The sequence below is a fragment of the Epinephelus fuscoguttatus genome, linkage group LG15 (assembly GCF_011397635.1).
Source record: "Epinephelus fuscoguttatus linkage group LG15, E.fuscoguttatus.final_Chr_v1".
In the NCBI taxonomy this organism is placed as follows: domain Eukaryota; kingdom Metazoa; phylum Chordata; class Actinopteri; order Perciformes; family Serranidae; genus Epinephelus; species Epinephelus fuscoguttatus.
In genome coordinates, this window is record NC_064766.1 from 29,570,740 (window position 1) to 29,587,305 (window position 16,566).

The 16,566-nt window shown below is 42.5% G+C and overlaps 1 protein-coding gene across 2 annotated transcripts; it reads right to left on the minus strand.

Moving 5' to 3' along the window:
• Window positions 1–197: 197 nt before the first annotated feature.
• Window positions 198–14,481, minus strand: LOC125901627 (alpha/beta hydrolase domain-containing protein 17A-like). Of its 2 annotated transcripts, none has more exons than XM_049597369.1 (6): window positions 14,301–14,481; window positions 13,465–13,550; window positions 12,579–13,063; window positions 12,115–12,309; window positions 11,180–11,359; window positions 198–4,466 (listed from the first exon to the last, which is right to left on the minus strand). In XM_049597369.1, the coding sequence occupies exons 3-6, from the start codon at window positions 13,061–13,063 to the stop codon at window positions 4,241–4,243; spliced, it is 1,086 nt and encodes a 361-aa protein (XP_049453326.1). In that variant the 5' UTR covers window positions 13,465–13,550; window positions 14,301–14,481; the 3' UTR covers window positions 198–4,240. The 2 variants fall into 2 exon arrangements, with proteins under 2 accessions (XP_049453326.1, XP_049453325.1); XM_049597368.1 differs by having other exon boundaries at window positions 12,579–13,066.
• Window positions 14,482–16,566: the final 2,085 nt, after the last annotated feature.

Genomic DNA, 16,566 nt, shown 5'->3' on the forward strand with positions numbered 1-16,566 from the left:
ATTATTTTGTTGTCCATAAAAAGGTCAAGATTCAGTCCCATGAATTAATTTCATTACATCATATTCTCAGTTCAAAAAAAGCAACATAAAATTACAAATCATAATACAAAGAATAGAATAGGTAAGTACAGTAACCATATAAACAGCCCACTAATATTGTCTAGCCCCCCCTCCCTCCCCCCCACCTACCACTGCCCCGCTCAAACTCTAGCACAAAACTCATAACAATACATCAGTTAGTATCAGCAATAAAAAAATTCAAATGAACGTCCCGTTTTGTTTAAAAAGCGCTTCAATGTTCCGATGCCATGAGTTCAGCTTTACCCTCACATAGAATACATAATAGAGATAACATCCCACCCCGTCACTTGCTCTGCAAAACACAATAGACATGCATACAGTTTTCACTGCTCAACCCCCCCACCCCCACCCCCATCAATACACATTCAGGGCCAGAGGATACAATATACGTCAACCATAGTGGTGCATCAATAAAACGGCAAGTCTCCGCCCCGTTTCTTGAACGCCATGAGTGAAAGGTGGATCCAGTGGTTTCCCTGATAACACGACCGGTCCAGGAAATAACTGAAGCCTACTTCTACTTCCAGAGAGAGGCGACAACTCCCTCGAATTCTTCTGACAGCTCAGCTCCCTGGTCCAAGATGGTAACAGATTTCCATTATTTAAATATCAGAGACACAAAGCACGTGATGAGAATGGAAAGATTCCCTGTTCCGAGGTGATGACAGGAAGCGAGTGGTGTTCACTAAGACCCACTTGTACTCCCACAATGGAGTAATCAGATCAGTGCTAGTTCAGTACATGTTCCCTTAAAAAACGCAGCTACTATCACTGAAACTGAAGGGCCTCCTATGCAGCAGAGCAGACGCCTTGTGTAGATCTGAAATGTGGTGCTAACCTGCGACCGTGAAGCCAGTTCTTGTACGTTTCCAGGTCTACACACAGGGCCCAGTACTAGTTATTCAAACATGATGTTAGTATCCTTATGCTGGCCTGTAGAAGACAGTCAATAATAATGAAGACACACAAACTTACATTTTATACCCTTATTACACTTTGGATGCTTTGTACAATAGTGCTGAACTTAAGACCTGCTTTTGTCATGCTTGATCTGATATATATAAATGTGTAAATATACTGTATACTACAGTACATGTACTGTGTGTGTGTATGCGCGTGTGTGTGTTGTTTTTGAATGTGTGTGTTGATGTGCAAAGGTGTGTGTGGTGGAACCTGCACCACACCAACAGTGAGAGGCTCAAATATGGCTTGTGTCAGACTTGAAGCGTGCTGCCACCCATAAGAGAGCTCCTGTACATTTAGGGCCACGGAGGTCACATAGAGCTGTAGTAGGCATGATGTCTCGTTGTCCTGGCACCCTATCTGAATCACATTATTAGTCGTAACGTCGACGCGCACGGTTCTGAGACAAACAATCCATGGCCCCCACCCCCCCGACACACTATGACAAACACGTTCAGATTAATTACACTGAGACAAAAACGTTAGAAACAGGTGTGCACGTGAACAGGAGGCTGATCAACTGACTGGTGATGGGTGCTACTGGAGCAAGACTTGGGAAACAACCTGTGCTGTGAGACTACAAGTTAATCAGCGTTACACAAAAGAGATTCTGGTGAAGCAAAAGATTATTCGCAGTTAAAACTGACATAATCCTCATTAGTTTGGTGGTCTCAGCTGCTGCTTTGTCTCCTCACTCCCCAAATCCCACTGAAATATTAAGCTCAAAAAAGGGTGTGTTCGCCAACCTCAACAACTGCACTTCAGACTTTAAACCATAGAGTCCACTATTTTGGAAATTTGCTCATTTGCTTTCTCGCTGACAGATGAAAAGAATGATTCCACTCATGTCTGTATGCTAAATATGAAGCGGCGGCTACCAGCTGGTTAGCTTAGCTTAGCATAAGGACTGAAAACAAGCCTGGCTTCCACCTGCTAGCACCACTAAAGTTCACTAGGGCTGTCACAGTGAAGGAATTTCCCCTGCGGCGATTAAGGGTGGCTCAACAGCGCGATTAGCAGCCTCTGCTACTTCATTTATCCTGACTTTAGTGCTTTGTAAATACATTTTCTTAGCTGCTTTTTAAATGACAAAGAGGACACAGCTTTAAAACAAATCAAATACTTGGTCATTGTTTGAACTCAGAACACAGAAGGGCATTGAGGCGCAATAAGGGGAGCGTTTTTTCAGCTGAGATGCTTCGGTTGCGTCTGGTTGCTATGAAAACAGAGTAGCCTACTGAATGAGACTGAAGCACGTAAGGAGGAGAGTCTTTGTGAGTTCAGTATTCATTTCTCCTCTGTTGTTGTTCAGTAATGTGACTTTTGGTCTTTGTGGTAGGCTCTACAGTAATTGGACAGCTGGGTAAAAAGCAACACAGACTAGCTGCCAGTGTTTTAGCCAAAGTCAAATATTTTTCAACACTCGGAGATCAGATAAAACGCCGAATGTGCAGCGCTCAGCACAGAATACACACTTTGCGCCTCATCACGCTGCTGGCGTTTGTAGCAGAGTGTCAATACGCAGTGCTCCAATGAATCAAAGAAAAAAATATGAACAAAACAGTTGTGGTGGTTGGCGGTATTGCAACATTGCAGCTATCGCGACAGCCCTGTGGTTTACAAATAAACATGAATCTTGTTTCTTTAACTGATAGAAAAACTATTTCTTGTGTGGGTGCAGCCACTTCCTGGAGTCTCTGCACAAGGGTCTCATCTACCTCTCAGCAAGAAAGCAAGAGTGTAATTCCAAAAATGTCAAACTATTCCTTTAACTCTGACTTAATCCTGCTGTTGCCGAGCCAGTGCAGTCTGCCCAACCTTTAAAAGTCACACACCAGTAAATACTGAAAGGCTACAGCCGTCCGTATATCTGATGTGACAATAAAATTACCAAGTAAACCTGCACTTCTCCAGCTGTTCTATAAATGCCGAAGAATTGTCCACATAAACGGAGATATTCTTCATGTGGCTTTCAAATATTTCAACCGAACTATCGCTCTTTATCACAAACGTGTAGGACTGGTTGTGAGAAAGCAATACAGAGAGATGAAAATAATTCCCTGTATGCTGCTGCTGCAATTCTGCAGACAGCTAAAGCTCAGACACAGCCAGGAAATAAAGTGGCAGCTGGCCATTCTGTGAGCTCTTTAGAGTCGGAAATGAGCGAGAGGAAACTATGAGACCCCCAGCAGCCACATGAGCTATGACAGTATTCCAGCCTGGTCCTTGTGTATCCACTGTGACTGATACCAAAGGGAAAGAGATGGACCCCCAAACCACACAGAGAGAGTAGGTTAGTGTTAGCTGGACAACAACTTGGGAAATGCCCTGGCAGTCAGATGGATGTCCATTAACAGGTAAACAGGGAGTGGTGGAGGTGTGTGTGCGTGTGTGTGTGTGTGTGTGTGTGTGTGTGTGTGTGTGTGTGTGTGTGTGTGTGCAGGGGGAAGGGGGGGCACATGCTTGACCAGTGTGTGTCCACTGAAGAGAGATCTGGTCAAGCTGTGGAGGTATTCTTCATACATACACACGCAAAAAAAAAAAGAAAATAATAACATCAATATTGATAAGTCTCAATAAGCCTCCTCCACTTGCAGCTGTCCAAGTCATCAGGATGTCCTTCATTTCTTTCAGCACTGCCTCACACACACTCTCACACACACACAAACGTGCACGCATGTCCATGGAGATATGGATATACACCCGACACTTACACGCATGACTCATACATTCACTAACACTTCATACTTTAAAATTACATCTGTGTGCCTTTTTGGACGAAGCGCGTTGTAGTTACGTCTTAATTTATGTCGGTGACGCATTTCAAAGCCACTGTTCATAAATTTTCTCTTGTTAAAAACCAGATTTGTGAAGTTGTTAAATCTCGGCTCGTTTCCAGCCCTCACCTCACCGCACAGATGGATACAGCTACTGATGGATTAAAAACTGTTCTCACCTTTCCAACAGGAAATCATTTGAACAAGTGTTGTGTTGAAAAGTAACCTAAAGGTGTGCTGCTTCAAAGACACACAGATGTGACGAGAAAGAAAAAAAAAATAAAAAAAAAATCACACATCGTTTTAAGTTCAGTTTCTCACACGTACTTTGCAGACATGCTGACGTCACTCGCTCTCACACACACATGCATACGCACGGTCTCATTCACACAGACGCAGAGAGGCTGTTGTTTGTTTTCTCAGGCATGCTGTGCAGCCAGGTCCTGGTTGATGAAGCGCCGTAGCCTCTCCAGGTACTGACTGTAAAGCTCAATGTCGTTGTGACCGGCGCCCTCCACCCAGAGGGGCTCCACGGCCTTGGGACAGCGCTCGAACAGGGCGAGGCCGTGAGAGAAGTCGATCACCTCGTCCTCTGTACCGTGGATGATGAGCACCGGAGACGGGATCTTTGACACTTTCTCTATGCTGGAGGAGAAATGATGGAGGCTATTAATTCGCCACCCAGGCAATTTAAGAAAACAGGATGCAGGATAATTCTTTGAGCACGGATTAACAGTGACAAATAGAGGTGATTTCAGACATTACAGATACATTAAAGTGACATCATACTTCAAAGCCCTACTCACATGAGACCAGTATCAGTCAGGACATTTGGTAATTTGAAATAATTAAGGAAGTCATCTGTGATCTTTGTAGTTTGTTAAGTAAAATTTCAACCTTAAATTACAGACCATATTTGACAAAAGACAGAGTTCATGTGATAATATTAGTCCCTTGCAAACCGGCATCTCTGTGATTTGAGGTCATATTTAGGTTTTCTGTTTTCTCCACGCCTTGTTTTTGCCTTTTTCCCAGTTGAGAATTACAGAGGCTGCGTTGGCAATAATAAATGAAATTTTAACAGCATGTTGGATGCAGGAGGCTTGTCTCACTACACAGCATGGAGACCCATTCACAGAAACGGTGAGCTCGAATCAGTCAGAGGAGTGAAATCTCAAAAACAATGAGACGGATAACATGGCAACGTGTGGCCAAATTGGTTCTGTTACTTTAACCCACATTTCTACGAAAGACAGAGGTTCTACAACACCGCTGGTGGTGCTGTGTAGTGTTTCTGTGTTGTGTAGAGTGGAGTTACAAATGACTGTGTGCATCATATCCAGAGGATAATGTCAGGAAATTAAAGTACAACACAGACTTCACTTATCCCATGTGTATGCGCCGCAAGAAACACAGACATGGAGGGGTGCTTTTTAAATCACATGAGGTCCCAAGTAGGGAATAGACCTTCAGGGTGCTTTCAGACCTAGAGTTGTGTTGCTTTGGTCTGAATCAGGGACTCATTTTGTCAGGTAGTTGTATAAAAATCCAGGAAGTAAACAAAACGTTGAAGAAGAGTACATTTGCAAGATAAATGTGACACTTTCTAATGTCACAATGGAGGGACAACTACGCAGGTTGATTTTAACGCTGCTCATCGTGGACTATATTGCTGTCATTGTTCATTTTAGTCAAACCATACAGTTTGAAAACGAGGCGCGGCTCCAACTAGAAAACAATGTTTTGATGCATTGGATGAGCTGAATGTGCATATTAAGGCTGTACAGGAGGAGGTGCACATTAATAATCCTCCAGGACTGTAACATGCTCATGTTTAACCCAAACAATGTGTCATGTGACTGCAGTTGGTTCAGATCCAGGACGGAACACGTTCTCACCACAAAGGAACCGCACCAGAGTTTATTTGTAACCAGACCGAGACCACCTCTTCAAGAAGGTCTTGATCTGGTTCTTTTGGTGCACACCAGAGTGTGATTGCTGTGTTCACACCTGCCCAAATGAACCACACTTAGGTCTGTCTTTTAAGGTTTACAGTTTCTTCTTTGACAAAAATAATGGATGCAATCAGTTTAACTTAATTACATAAAATCCATTCAAATACTAATTATGTCACCGACGATCATTGTTACATCAAAATACCGCTGAATACACTACACTACATTACAGTGATACACCGTGATATAGTAAATGTTTCAGAAGTATTATTGAGAAATTATTTCTGGATGAACGACCAGATGGGAAGTCATGTTTTTGGCTAATCCAGCGAATCTAATACCTGACAAATCAAGGTACCTCATTACATTTGCAGCAGAAACCCCAGGAAGAGTAGCTGTTGCCAAGGTGACAACCAACAGGGATCCAAATAAAAACTAAACAATAAAACCTTGTAAACCCATTATTACCATAATGCAGTCCTGCACTGTGATATGCAACACTGAACACAATGGTCTCGTATAACCAGAGACTACAATGTGGCCTCACAAGGACTCCTGTCATGACACAATGTATTATCATATCACCCAACACATGGATATACAATGAACAGAAAGGACACTGAACTGTTTGCTGTGGTCATTTGACTAGTTCAACAGAAAATGGCGACTGTTGTTAGTGGTTATGGCGACAACACACACCTCAGTGGTGCCATAAAGTGTGTCACACTCACAAGTTTGAGAACTCTGTTTTGGCTCACTGCTTTTTTTAAGTGATCAAATGTATTGACATGTTTGCACAGTAAGTACATGTGTTTACAACTGGCAGTGTTGGGGGTAACCCAATAGTTCTGCATTCAAGTAATCAGTTATTTAGTCACATTTTCAAAAAAGCAATCCGCTACTGAGTGGCTATCTATGAGTCCAGTGACATACAAACAATATTGCAGTACATACCTCATAAGAACTATGTTTATGACTGTGCAAAATATACCACAAATTTCTACTGTATTTCCGTTTCTTTTGGTGCCATTAACCGCATGTTTGTTGAAACATGATGTAACATTTCTGCAGCTGCCTCTGAAGAACAAGCGAGAGCTACAGCTGAGAGGCAGAGAGACCACAGCGATAAACAGCATGTAGAGCCCAAATATTCTAACACTGCTCCCCCCGGCTCAGTCTTGGCAAGGTGCTGAAAACATCAATGAGTCCAGGTTGGTAGAAAAAGATTTCCGCGCACTTACATCTGTGCGGTGTCTGACTGTCAACGATGGACAGGCTGGTGAAAGTCACCAATCTCGGTCTAATCACTGGCTGTATGCGACACACCTGTGTGCAACCCTGGTGGTAGGAGCTCAACCATGAAGTGAGACACTGCATAGATGTAAGTGTGCGGAAATCTTTTTCTACCAGCATCTAACTCAGTGGATCAAGGGTTTTGTTTCCTGAAACAGTGGACTTACTAACTAAATGACTGACAAGACTAACTAAAGCACTATTCGGACGGGATTAGTTTTATATAGGGACGTGGAGTAATGTCACTTTACCACAGGACGACAGTAATATTAATGGCCGATTCGCACGGGATAAGAAATATCAGTCAAACTACCACAAGTGGGAGGGGTAAATCCATTCACGCACCGCCGTCCCCTCCTGCCATCATGTGCGTATGATAGGACTGTCAAAAGCACCAGGAAATTGAGTTTGAATATTTTTGAATTAATTTAGTAGAGTTCGAATAATATTAGAATTTATTATTAGTAGTATTAGTAGGCTATTAGTATTAGTATTATTATTATTTTATTTTATTTTTTTTCTACAAAAAAACCCAACAAAAAAATAAGATGCTTATTGCAATATGAACGTGACACTCGGATGAAAACACCCGTTCTGACCTCACTGAAGTGGCAGGTATGACCATCTTCTGCCTCGCTATCTGAGCAATGTTTGGATACTTCAGTACGTGCACCACAAGAGTGGATCCTGGTCGGCTCGCAGTGGTGTCTCATTCTGGTAACGTTTCATCTCTTCTTCAAAAAGGGTAGGCAGGGAGGCAGCAGGTGCACCACTCTCCCTGTATGTCTCCCCGAACAGGTCACATATCGCGGACAGCGCAGTGGGTGGTGTTGGCGCAGCGGGCTCCTCCGTCAGTGCCTCTCCCTCCCTCTCTCTGCCTCCCGAACGGGATTTGCCGTGATATACAACATTATTGATAGTATTAATTAATTATTAATGATATTCAAATTATCAAATTTAGGTTTGAACGTATAAAAAAATATATATATTCGAACATACAGTACAGGCCAAAAGTTTGGACACACCTTCTCATTCAATGTGTTTTCTTTATTTTCATGACTATTTACATTGTAGATTCTCACTGAAGGCATCAAAACTATGAATGAACACATGTGGAGTTATGTACTTAACAAAAAAAGGTGAAATAACTGAAAACATGTTTTATATTCTAGTTTCTTCAAAATAGCCACCCTTTGCTCTGATTACTGCTTTGCACTCTTGGCATTCTCTCCATGAGCTTCAAGAGGTAGTCACCTGAAATGGTTTCCACTTCACAGGTGTGCCTTATCAGGGTTAATTAGTGGAATTTCTTGCTTTATCAATGGGGTTGGGACCATCAGTTGTGTTGTGCAGAAGTCAGGTTAATACACAGCCGACAGCCCTATTGGACAACTGTTAAAATTCATATTATGGCAAGAACCAATCAGCTAACTAAAGAAAAACGAGTGGCCGTCATTACTTTAAGAAATGAAGGTCAGTCAGTCCGGAAAATTGCAAAAACTTTAAATGTGTCCCCAAGTGGAGTGGCAAAAACCATCAAGCGCTACAACGAAACTGGCACACATGAGGACCGACCCAGGAAAGGAAGACCAAGAGTCACCTCTGCTTCTGAGGATAAGTTCATCCGAGTCACCAGCCTCAGAAATGGCAAGTTAACAGCAGCTCAGATCAGAGACCAGATGAATGCCACACAGAGTTCTAGCAGCAGACCCATCTCTAGAACAACTGTTAAGAGGAGACTGCGTGAATCAGGCCTTCATGGTCAAATAGCTGCTAGGAAACCACTGCTAAGGAGAGGCAACAAGCAGAAGAGATTTGTTTGGGCCAAGAAACACAAGGAATGGACATTAGACCAGTGGAAATCTGTGCTTTGGTCTGATGAGTCCAAATTTGAGATGTTTGGTTCCAACCACCGTGTCTTTGTGAGACGCAGAAAAGGTGAACGGATGGATTCCACATGCCTGGTTCCCACTGTGAAGCATGGAGGAGGAGGTGTGATGGTGTGGGGGTGTTTTGCTGGTGACACTGTTGGGGATTTATTCAAAATTGAAGGCACACTGAACCAGCATGGCTACCACAGCATCCTGCAGCGACATGCCATCCCATCCGGTTTGCGTTTAGTTGGACGATCATTTATTTTTCAACAGGACAATGACCCCAAACACACCTCCAGGCTGTGTAAGGGCTATTTGACCAAGAAGGAGAGTGATGGAGTGCTGCGGCAGATGACCTGGCCTCCACAGTCACCGGACCTGAACCCAATCGAGATGGTTTGGGGTGAGCTGGACCGCAGAGTGAAGGCAAAGGGGCCAACAAGTGCTAAACACCTCTGGGAACTCCTTCAAGACTGTTGGAAAACCATTTCAGGTGACTACCTCTTGAAGCTCATTGAGAGAATGCCAAGAGTGTGCAAAGCAGTAATCAGAGCAAAGGGTGGCTATTTTGAAGAAACTAGAATATAAAACATGTTTTCAGTTATTTCACCTTTTTTTGTTAAGTACATAACTCCACATGTGTTCATTCATAGTTTTGATGCCTTCAGTGAGAATCTACAATGTAAATAGTCATGAAAATAAAGAAAACGCATTGAATGAGAAGGTGTGTCCAAACTTTTGGCCTGTACTGTATTTCTAACTTCGATTTTTTTTTTTGACAGCCCTAACACACATATTTACTGCTGGTCTACTCGCACGGGATTAGTATTACCTGAGGTAATTGTCCTGGACCCTTTTACAGAAGGTAAAAGTCGCGGTAATCTTTACTGACATCGTGCCGTAATGATTACTGACATGGCACATTCGGACAGGTCTAAAATCTCTGGTAATTATTACTTTACCCCACGTCCCTATATAAAACTAATCCCGTCCGAATAGGGCTTAAGAAGGTCTTGGTAAGTTTCATTTTGTCTCTGTCGAGTTTTAAGTTAAGTGTGTTTTACAATGAGTTACCTACCATCCTGGTTTGGTAAAAAAAGAAACTGGGATTGGTGTACAGTTGTATTTTTCTGTTTAATAATGAAAATAGGTGGAAGAATGTTTCCTTTCCTTTTGTGACTTTATCTTTATTTATCAGATACATATGAAGGTAGTGAAGTCTGCTCCAACACACCTCCCAGCTAAAACTCTCTCTAACTAGTTACGTTTCTCAGCAAGTAACGCTGCAATGTAAATCCAACAATCCTTAATTCCTCTTTAGCAGCAAGGCACACTACTCCACTACTCATTGAAACTGCAACTTGTCCCAAGCTGGTTTGCGTATACGGAAGTTAATACAGAAGTTAGCCTGCTGCCATGGCTGCAATGGCAACTGCACACATAAAAATTGCTGCTGCTTTGTTGATTTGAATATGAATGTCTGTCCTACTTTCATTCTGTTTCTATGGCCCGACCTTGTTCATTTATCAGATACGTTTGTCCAAAGCAACTTACAATAAGTGCATTCAACTTTCACAGGTCACACTGCTCCCATGTTGCTTTACAAAGAACCAGTGATTATCAGAATATGAATGGAAGCAGTGTATATGATATTTTGGCTTTAGGCAACAGCAGAGAAGCTGCTTATATCACAGGAAAGAAGTTTTAATGGACATTTTCATACTACACTGTCAGCAATGGAGTTTCCTGTAAATAACTTAACTGGAGCAAACAAAGCCACTGTTCAGTTCTTTCTGCAGACATCTTTAGGTTTACATGGTGTGAGTACTGACTACTGAAGAGACAGATTTTCAGCCAACCCCAGACTCACTCCTGTTTAGTGTTCCATGTCACTGTATCTTCATATCTTTGGCGCTGTATCTCTTGGATGCCTGCTGCTTACAGTCTGGCATCTGGTCACTACCTTTTCATAAAGCCCTGACCTCACCTGAGCGTTGTACGGGTACACGCCCATAAACGTCCTGAACACTGTAAATAAAAGGAAAATACAGGCAGAGGGCTGAGTCTCTGCAGAAAAATACACCGCCACACACTTCCAGTGGGTCTTAAGTGATGACTTGAGAGAGGTTCCTTCTGTGAGAGTCTGTACACTGCTTTCTCAGCGAAATACTGCTTAGTATATTGTAAAACCATTGATAACACATAAAATACAACTAACATACGTTAAAACACTTACTTAGGGAAGGCGTCAAAGCAGTATGTCTTCTTGGTGTCGGGGAAAGCCACTCTCATGCCAGAGGTGAGAGGAGAGTGGAGGACCACAGCAGCACACTCAAACCGTGACGCCAAGTCTACTGTGGGCACCGTGCCGATGCTCTGCCCGTACAGGATGATATTCTCAGGGCTGATGCCGTACCTGAGACAACCGACAGATTTCAGTACAGGATATCAAAGTAGGAGTCCCTTTTATTCTGAAAGTATGGGTAGTGCAAAAGGGCTGATGTGCGGTGTATATATTTCCATATGCAGATGAAGTGCAGCACAGTGTCGTTCACTCCAGCACATGGGAACAGCTACCACTGTGTGTCATGTTAATAATAGACAAAGTTTGAAAGAGAACGTCATAAGCAAATAGCCAACCATGTGTGACAGCAGTACAGCATATTAACCAACCTGTTTAAATACTATGTGAGGCACAGAATCAGGGACTGTGTGAGTAAATTCAGATTTTGCTGTAACATTAATGCTTATTGTTTTTCAGTGGCCTCAAAGTCCCTCTGTGTTGCCCCCTGGGAGTGTTAAGTTTCTGCTGACATGAGGCTCATTAACCATGCTGGCAGCAGATAAACAGGAGGAATATTTTCCAGGATTTCAGATGCCGAGGCTTCACACAGAGCACAGTATGTGACAGCCAATCATCAGTCTGTCAGATACGGAGCCATTGTTTCGCTTTGATTTGACTGGCTAATGGTCAGAGAGAGGGTACCAGCGACAAAGTTTGTGTATAACTGAGCCAACCAAATGTTATTTTCACAAAATGTTACTGGCCCGTGATGTGAGTGGCCCTTAGTGATTTATCTACCAAAGACACTTTAACTGGCATTGGGCGCTTGTTGGCTGTTCATTTAGGGATCTTGTGTGGACGGTAGCGGACAGCTTCAGCCTGCTTACCGGGAGCGCAGGGCGTGCCAGGCAGCATCAATATCAGCATATAGGTTCTTCTCAGAGGGCTTGCCAGTGCTAACACCGTAGCCTGAGTAATCATAGGAAAAGATGTTGCAGTTGATGCGTGTGCCTAAGCCGATGTAGAAGCTGCTCATCTGGCCCAGGTCTACTGCATTGCCGTGGGAAAACAAAACTGTAAACCTGAGAGACAAAGGAGGAGGAAGAAAGAAGAGGGAAGTTAAGCAGCTGGATGAGGCGAAGCAGGGGCACTGCTGAACGGGGAAACCCCAGATTTATGGAAAAATATGGGATATAATTGTATGACGGAGAAAAATATATTTGCATGTAGTTCAAACAAAAGAAGGTCAAGCTGTCCTATTTAAAGCAAATGCAAAACATAGAGATAAGGTTATGATCTGTGCATGCGATCAGGTTCAGTCTCAACGTGTTCGGACGGCGGTGTGTCTAACCTGGCGTTGGGGGCGCAGCGAATGTACATGCACCCCACCCTGTTCCCTCGGCTAGATCTGGTCAGGAATACATCCGTCACATCCAGCTCTCTCTGTGAATACTGGAACTCTGCTCTCTCTGTGAGATGAAGCTTCCACCTGCCCTCACTCCCACCGCTGCCACCTCCTCCTCCTCCGCCACCGCCGCCTCCACCACCACCACCTCCTCCTCCTCCACCACCCCCACCTCCGGCACCACCTCCACCTCCTCTGTCACTTCCACTACCAGTGCCCAGCCGGGAACGCAGTCCTGGGGCTCCGAGAGAAGGCTGAGCAGCACCGGAGCTGGACCCAGAGGCAGCTCCAGCTCCGGAACCTGGATCTGGGTCAGGGAGAAGGGCGTAGGTGGGCTCTGGAGGGAGGAAAGCCAGTTTGGCTGCAATGCGGCTGGGACAAGGGGGGCAGCAGAAGAGACAGCATAGCTCTCGTATGGACAGACCGTTCATCTTCTGGTGGAAAATAAACACAGAAGACAGAGTAATTAGGTGGCAGAAAAACATAAACACAAACAGCACGCAAGAAGCCTTTCACCTGTGATTCACAGCAGGGTTCCCTTCAGTGTTTTATAGTAGAGATGCACCACCTTGCCTGAAATCTCCACTGTAGATTTTATGAAATATAGTAGCTTCAGAGGAATGAGCAGTGACACAGTGAAGGCCAAATATTTAATTAATGAGGCTTATGTTTAAATCTTCATCAAGTTCCTACATGGGTTACGAGATGTGATGTGTACTCAGCTCAGCAGGTGATTGACTGATCTATCACATCCTATGTTTTCCAAGTTAGAAAAAGCAGACAACCAATTTCCTGGGGGAAACCCTGCACAGATATCCTGTTAGGCACGTACCTGGATTCAGAAATCCCTGGGTCTTGAAATGAACTGGCACACAACGGTGCCAAGGTCTTCTGGTGTAGTCACTGCGCCAGCAAGATCTTTATAAAGAGAAATTGTAACACATTAAAATGTCTATATTTCATGTAACAACAGACTGTGCATGACAAGGTATTGTCACCTAGTTAGCTTTTAAAGTAGCTCTTTTTACAGATTACACATTTTAAAAAGCCAAAGCTATCAGTCTTGCTTTATCAAATGGAGCAACTGAAACCACATAAAATGACACAGACACTGGGTTCAGCTGTGAGGAAGATATAACTTTGCTTCACAGACAGAAAGACAGTTCGGGTTCATTGTAAGGGTTAAAGCGTCAGTTGTTATTGTCATCATTACACAGTTCTTGTAACCAGCTGGCGCGTATTAGGACAGAAGTTATTTGCATTTCCCCATATACTGAGGCTGCTACAACCTCACAAAGGGATTAAAGGGATTCAGATGCCCTGATGTGATCATGGACACTGGTGACTAATTAAAACACCCCCTCAACACAGACACACAGAGCGACAGGGAGCGACTGATATGCTAATGGTAGCTACATGGTTAACAACGGTATTAACCTCTATCGCTAGCCAGTGATGTGGGAACATTACGGGAGCGGTGTGTTGTCAAAGCATACCTGCGACTGAAGGGACAGACAGGCGACACATTACTGCTGTAAATAGACGCTACCCGCCGCACAGGTTAATGTCAGCTAACAGGCAAAATATAATCACTTATCGTCAGCGGGGCGACCAGCTAGCGGCGACGGCTAGCTCGCTAGCACGCTAGCCTCAAAGCTAGCTACTTACCGATTCACAGTAGGTTGGCAGGCAGGCTGGTGTGCTCCTATATGAACACAGAAGCGGCACAAGACTCCGAAAATCCTTCTTGTGTCTTGACATGGATGGTTTTACTCAAGTGTACTGACAGTTGTCGGTGGCTAGCTAGCTGAAATTCATGGCAACCAGATTTTTTTTTTTTTTACTACTGTCCGACTAAACCCGGAAGTGACGTAACGGCTTATTCCTTGTTCAAAACTTTATTACAACGTGCCTCAATATAATTTATTATCACCTATTATCGCACTAATAAATGGTTAAAAATAGAGGGAAATCTTTACAGGGTTGTGCATAAATTATTTTCAACTACTTTAAAGCCTCACAGCATTTCAAAGTTTTGTTTCCTCAAAGGTTTATAGTGTTAATACCACAGTTATAGTGGGTAAATATCCTTTTCTGATGGCTTTGTTATATATAAATGTATTTTAATCTAATTCAATTCAATTCATTTTATTTATTTTATTATTTTATTATTTTATTTTATTACTATTTTATTTTAATTTAATTTATTTTAACTGAATTCAATTTAATTTAATCTAATTAATTAAAACAATTCTGTCATCAAACATCATAACATAACATAACACACTTCAAATATTGACAAAATCAGGAACAAAGGGAAAAAAATAAAATACAAAAAGGACAGATTAAACCCAACGTGGCAAACTGGAAGTTAAAAATAATTATATTAATCAAAAAGAAATAATAACTATACAGACAAGGTGCTTGTGTTTTCCATTCATTACAGTCTCAATATTTAAAACCCTATCCAGGCCCAGAAGTAGGACAAGTATTCAGATCATTTATTTAAGTACCAGTCCATAAAAAATGTCAATTAAAAGTAAAGGTCCTGCATTTAATATCCTACTTCATTACATGTACAAAGGCAAAAAAAATTAAAGTTAAAGATCCCCATTATTCAGTAGACTTTTCTTTTTCAATGTTATATTATAAAAGGGTTATATTAGGCGATGAATACTACTGATGTGTTTACATATATAAAAATCATTTAATGTTATAGCTGGTCCGGTGAGGGACAGTTTGGGCTCTTTTATATGCTGCGGGCAGTTTCTGTTATAGCAGTCTATAATAATGCATCATATTATAGAAACTGTTGGCAATTTTAATGCAGAAATCTCATTTTTATTTGGCTATAACTGTGAAATAAATGTAGTGGAAAAATGAGTACAATATTTCACCCTGAAATGTAGTGGTAGAGGAGTAGATGTGTAAAGCAATTAGCATGAAAAAGGGAAAATAAATACTAAAGTATAAGTGGTCCTACCGTGCTTGAATAGTGAGTTATTTTTCACTTCCATCTAGAATATATGTGATGATTTTTCTAGAGAGTGCTTGTGTATTTTTAAAAACATATTTTATTCTTTGTAGCCTGGTGCATATATCTACATCCCAAAGGTGCTCTATTGGACTGAGAGATCTGGTGACTGTGGAGGCCATTGGAGTACAGTGAACTCACTGTCATGTTCAAGAACCCAGTTTGAGATGATTTGAGCTTTGTGACATGGTGCGTTATCCTGCTGGAAGTAGCCATCAGAAGATGGGTACACTGTGGTCATAAAGTGATGGACACGGTCAGCAACAATACTCAGGTAGGCTGTGGTGTTTAAACCATGCTCAGTTGGTACTAAGGGGCCCAAAGTGTGCCAAGAAAATCTCCCCCACACCATTACACCACCACCACCAGCCTGATACAAGGCAGGATGGATCCATGCTTTCATGTTGTTTATACCAAATTCTGACCCTACCATCTGAATGTGGCAGCAGAAATCCAGACTCATCAGACCAGGCAACGTTTTTCCAATCTTCTATTGTCCAGTTTTGGTGAGCCTGTGTGAACTGTAGCCTCAGTTTCCTGTTGTTAGCTGACAGGAGTGGCACCTGGTGTGGTCTTCTGCTGCTGTAGCCCATCTGCTTCAAGGTTGGACGTGTTGTTGGTTCAGAGATGGTCTTCTGCAGACCTTGGTTGTAACCAGTGGTTATTTGAGTTACTGTTGCCTTTCTATCATCTTGAACCAGTCTGGCCATTCTCCTCTGACCTCTGGCATCAACAAGGCATTTTCACCCAGAGAACTGCTGCTCACTGGATATTTTCTCTTTTTCAGACAATCCTCTGTAAACCCTAGAGATGGTTTTGTGTGAAAATCCCAGTAGATCAGCAGTTTCTGACAGACATATATATATATATATATATATATATATATATATACACACATAG